Raw genomic sequence first — 4,886 nt, 5'->3', positions numbered from 1 at the left:
TTTTTTTTTCTGGTTGCAGCCATCACTGTTTGGTGGGCCCAGGCTGGATTCGAACCTGCCAGCTGAGGTTTAGGTGGCTGGCGCCCTAGCCACTTAAACCACAGGCATCGAGCCTGTGTTTCTTTTCTAGCTACTGGTCTGCTCAGGTTTTCTCTCTCTAAGGTCAGTTTAGTCCAAAGCTCTCTTTGGCTATTAGGCAAGACCTTGAGGACTAAGTCCTCCTTATGGTTCTGCCCCTCCTCCTCCTCCCCCTCTTCCCCTTAGGCCTTAGCCCCTCACTTGCCAAGACCCTGTTTTGACCTCAGGTCAATTGGGAACCCTGTCTGAGCACCCTAAGGAGTGCTGCATGGTCTCAGAAGCAAGTCCCTGAGGGCAGACGTCACCTGCTCTGGGGTGGGCTGAGTGGGTGGGAGCTGGGCTGAAGCCTGATGTGCTTGCAGTGGAGACCTTTGGAGATCTAGCCTTCAGCGACATCTTCCTTCACCTGCTCACCGGGAACCTGGCGCTGCTGGCTGATGAGTTTGCCCTGGAAGATTTTTGCAGCAGCCTCTTTGATGGCTTCTTCCTGGCCGCCTCACCAAGGTAGGCCCAGGACCCTGGGGGAATGGTAGGGACTGTCCATGGCAGCCTGGGAGGTAGCTGGCCTCCCCATCCTGGAAGTAAAGGCCCACAGGTGGTCTGTTGAGCACCAGGGCTGTGCTGGCCCCAAGGATGCTGGGGCACAGCTGGGTAGAGGTCCTGTCTCCAAGGCCATGCTCACCTGCAGCTGGGCAGGGCCTGGGAAGGAAGCAAGGTGTGTTGGCCTGCCCACTCCAGCCCTGCCTTACCTTTCCCAGGAAGGAGAATGTGCACCGCCACGCACTGCGACTCCTCATCCACCTGCACCCCAGGGTGGCTCCTTCCAAGCTGGAGGCCTTGCAGAAGGCCTTGGAGCCCACAGGCCAGGTGGGTCCCCCCCAGGGGGCTTTCTGTATGAATGAGTTTGGCTAGCACCAGCCTCGGGCACGCTCACCTCCGGCACTGCCCTTCACCCTGGTGCTTGCAAGTGGTCTGCACAGGCTGCCCCATAGCTGTGGTTTCCCCACAGAGTGGAGAAGCTGTGAAGGAACTTTACTCCCAGCTTGGTGAGAAGCTGGAGCAGCTGGACCATCGGAAACCCAGTCCGGCCCAAGCCGTGGAGACACCTGCCCTGGAGCTGCCTCTCCCCAGTGCAGCCACCCCCACTGTGCTCTGAGGCTTCTTGGGCACCCCTCCTGGACAGCCAGGAGAGGAGGTTCCCCCTTGGACCTGGAAGTACAGGCAGAGTGGCTGCTCCTAGGGATGGGGGAGGGCTGCTGTCTACATGGTGGGATCTGCATCTTGTCCCAGGTCCCTGGCTGGCTCTGGGGAGCATGAACCTCACTTGTTCCTTTGCAGCTATGAAAGGCTTCCTCATTCCTGCCTTGCATTTCAGGTGTTTGTGGCTGTAGCAGAGATGGATGGACAATAGTAGGAATTAGAAAAAACCCCATCTGTTTTCCAAGGGCCAAGGATAGGGCCTGAGTCCAGGGGGTTGGAGCTTCCCTGGGGGCTGGAGGAGCAAGTGTGGAGCCACTTTGTTAGCACAAATTGCCAACAGCCCAGGGTTTCCTGGTTGCTGTCTGCAAAGGTGGATCCACGCCTTCTGTTGAGTGTGAGGGCCATGTGGATAGTCCCTGCTGATCAAAGGCCTGGCAGCTGCCTCTCCTTCCCCACAGCGCCATGTGGCAGATGTGTGGGAGACATGGCAAAGAAAGCCCAGGCAGGCCCCACGTGCTGCCTCAGTTTACCTTTGGAGCTTAGTGCTGCCTCCTGCACTGTCTCTACCTGCCACAGGAGGGTGTACATGGTGAGATTTCACTTAATGTAAATAAAAGGCATTTTGGTAAATCCATCAGATGAGATGTTTCTGTGCTGGCCCTTGGAGGGTGGACGCAGCATTCTTACCAGCCAGAGAGTCAGTCCCTCCAGCTCTGTAAGCCATAGTCTCTGGATTGGTTGGTTGGCGACAGCTCCTGAAGAGGCTGTAGGATCCCCTGTAGGCAGCTCCTTTATTTCCACACTGAGTCCAGGTGAACCCCCAGGAGGGCTAAGGATGAGCCCAAGGTCACAGGCAGAGCTGGAACTGCCATGAGCAGAAGATACCTCTCTTAGCTGGGTGGCAGCTTGTGGAGTGTCATCCCCTGGGTGGCTTGGGGGAAGACAAGCCCCATTACTAGGCTGTCCTTTCTCCTCCAGGACACTTGCTACTGGGCTCTGTTCCCATGGTGTGCCAGCCAAGACTGAGCAGGTTGGGACCCATTAGGCATGATGTGAGCCACCCCCCTGCCCCAGCCTGGTGCTGGGTCCCAAGGGAATGGGTGAGGTTAGGACCCCCTGGGCTCTGCTGCTCTGGGAAGACCTGTGTTGGGCCTGTGGTCTGTACTGTGAGACTGGTGCTTTAGTTTGCCCTCCTGTGGCAGGGAAGTCCCAGATTGAGGGCTTTGGTGGGAAAAGGGGACATAGTGTGGGGGTCCCTGGGACTGGGAGGCTGGCCTGCCCTGGCTGGTGGGGGAAACTGGTATGTGGGTTCTGAGCATGGTTAGAAGATAGGGCAGTAGGGTTTCCAGACAGATGGGACACGGGGGTGAGAGGTGGAAGAACTTAGCTTGGTAGGCTGTCAGAGGAAGATCAGGGTTTATGGAGCTGGGCAGGCATCATGGTGGGCCTAGGGTCTTTTTTTTTTTTAAGAGACAGAGTCTCACTTTGTCACCCTTGGTAGAGTGCTGTGGTGTCACTTTGTTGCCCTCGGTAGAGTACCATGGAGTCACAGTTCACAGCAACCTCCAGCTCTTGGGCTTGGGCTATTCTCTTGCCTCAGCCTCCCAAGTAGCTGGGTCTACAGGTGCCTGCCACAACACCCAGCTATTTTTTGTTACAGTTTGGCCAGGGCTGAGTTTGCCACCCTTGGTATATGGGGCCAGTGCCCTGTTCACTGAGCCACAGGCACCACCTGGGCCTAGGGTCTTGAGCTCAGGATATTGGACCTGGGGTGTGGGTCTCACATCAGCCATGGTGCCTTGAGTCTTGAGGCCAGCCAGTGAGGCTGTAGGCAGGCCTGGCTGCCACCAAAAGGCAGGGCAGGGAGTTGCAGCAACCCAGGAATAGAGGTGAACAGGAGGGGGCTGCAGATGTGGGGTGAGGGAGGAGGAGAGGCCTGGAGATTGAGAAGCAAAGGAATGGGGTGGGTGTGGGTGCTGGACCAAGAGTGTATGGGTTTTTTTTTTTTGAGATAGGAGCCTCCAGCTGTCCCCTTGGGTAGAGTGCGGTGGCTTCACAGCTCACAGCAATCTCCAACTCCTGGGCTTAAGCGAGTCTCCTGCCTCAGCCTCCCAAGTAGCTGAGACCACAGGTGCCTGCCACAATGCCTGGCTTTTTTTTTTTTTTGGTTGCAGCCGTCATTATTTTTTGGTGGGCCCGGGCTGGATTTGAACCTGCCAACTTAGGTGTATGTGGCTGGCGCCTTAGCCACTTGAGCCACAGGTGCTGAGCCTGTTTTTGTTTTTGAGACACAATCTCACTCTGTCACCTGGGCTAAAGTGCTGTGGCATCAACCTAGCTCACAGCAACCTCAAACTCCTAAGCTCAAGGTATCCTCCTACCTTGGCCTCCACAGTGTTGGGACTACAGGCATAGTGAGGCACTATGCACACCCAGCCTGTGCTTTTTTTTTTTGTTCCTTTTGAGGCAGAGTCTCAACTATTGCTGAGTAGAGTGCTGTGGTGTCACAATTCATAGTAACCTCCAACTAGGGCTGAAGCGATCCTCTTGCCTCAGTTTTTCTATTTCTAGTAGGGATGGGGTCTCGCTTTTGTTCAGGCTGGTTTCAAACTTGTGAGCTCAAGCAAGCCACCTGCTTCGGCCTTCCAGAGTGCTAGGATTACAGGCATGAGCCACTGTGCCTTTTTTTTTTTTTTAAAAGGTGGGAAAAATATATGGTTCTAGGCTGGTGGGAGTGCTAGCAGGGTGTAAAGTGGACAGTGTTGTGACATTGACTAGAGGGGTGGGCTGGGCAGAGCAGGGACATCCTCAGGGAGGGAGGTTGGTGGTGCAGGCCCTCCAGTCCGCTTCCAGCATCTTCCACTTCCTAAGTCACAGGCTGGGTAGAGGTGGCTAGGGGAGTAGACAAGGAGCAAAGTGGCCATGAGTGAGTGTGGACACTTGGTGTAGTCACTGGGAAGTGTGATGGACCCTGAAGCTCGTGGTCAAGATGGACAGACTGGTCAGTGTGGCCAGGCTCCTCTGGCCTTCTTCAAGTGCAGGTTGTCCAAGCAGGATTGAAGCTGTCTAAGCCCTGTGGCCTCCCAGCATGAGAGTAGGGGCCCTGGGAGAACTGGCAGAGGAGCAGGCCTGTCTCTAGGTGGGCCGATGGCTGGCCAACTGCTTCTGCCCCAGGCCCACATGCCAGACCCTCTGAGGTCCACAGCCACATCACAACATGGGGTGAGGAGTACATGCCAAAGAACCTGCCCTTCATGGGTCAAGGATGGCTCTGAGCCCTGGGCACCCTGCACTCCTCGGAGGCCTCCCTCCCAAGTGGCTCAGCTGCTGTGCTCTAGGATTCATGGCCCATCTTCACATGCACAACCTGTGTCCTCAGCCTATTCTCTACACGGATCCTTCACCTCTCCCCCAGGCCTTGCCAGTGGGGCTGTTTTCCACAAGACCCCCAAACCTTGTCCTCTGCCCTGGTCCCAGGGAGCCTGGGTATGGGCTGCAGCAGGCAAGTGAAGCCCCTGAAGCTTTGAATCCTGATGGAGGTCCTCAAGCACCCTGTCCCGCTCAGGGAGGGCCTCCAGTTCCTCTGCACAGGGCCTGGGGCTTGTGGA

General features: G+C 56.3%; 1 protein-coding gene across 1 annotated transcript in view; it reads left to right on the top strand.

Moving 5' to 3' along the window:
* NELFB (negative elongation factor complex member B) overlaps positions 1-1,912 on the top strand; it is a 20,295-nt gene extending 18,383 nt beyond the window's left edge. The window contains exons 12-14 of the mRNA XM_012808262.2: positions 441-582; positions 837-945; positions 1,088-1,912. Of these exons, the coding sequence (XP_012663716.2) occupies positions 441-582; positions 837-945; positions 1,088-1,234 (398 nt within the window). The 3' untranslated portion in view covers positions 1,235-1,912. The remainder of the gene's footprint in view (positions 1-440; positions 583-836; positions 946-1,087) is intronic.
* The last annotated feature ends 2,974 nt before the right edge of the window (positions 1,913-4,886 follow it).

This window comes from Otolemur garnettii, unplaced genomic scaffold (genome assembly GCF_000181295.1).
Source record: "Otolemur garnettii isolate 467f Iridium unplaced genomic scaffold, OtoGar3 scaffold00087, whole genome shotgun sequence".
Taxonomy (NCBI): domain Eukaryota; kingdom Metazoa; phylum Chordata; class Mammalia; order Primates; family Galagidae; genus Otolemur; species Otolemur garnettii.
Note: the sequence above shows the minus strand (reverse complement) of the source record. Positions and strands in the feature narration are given on the sequence as shown.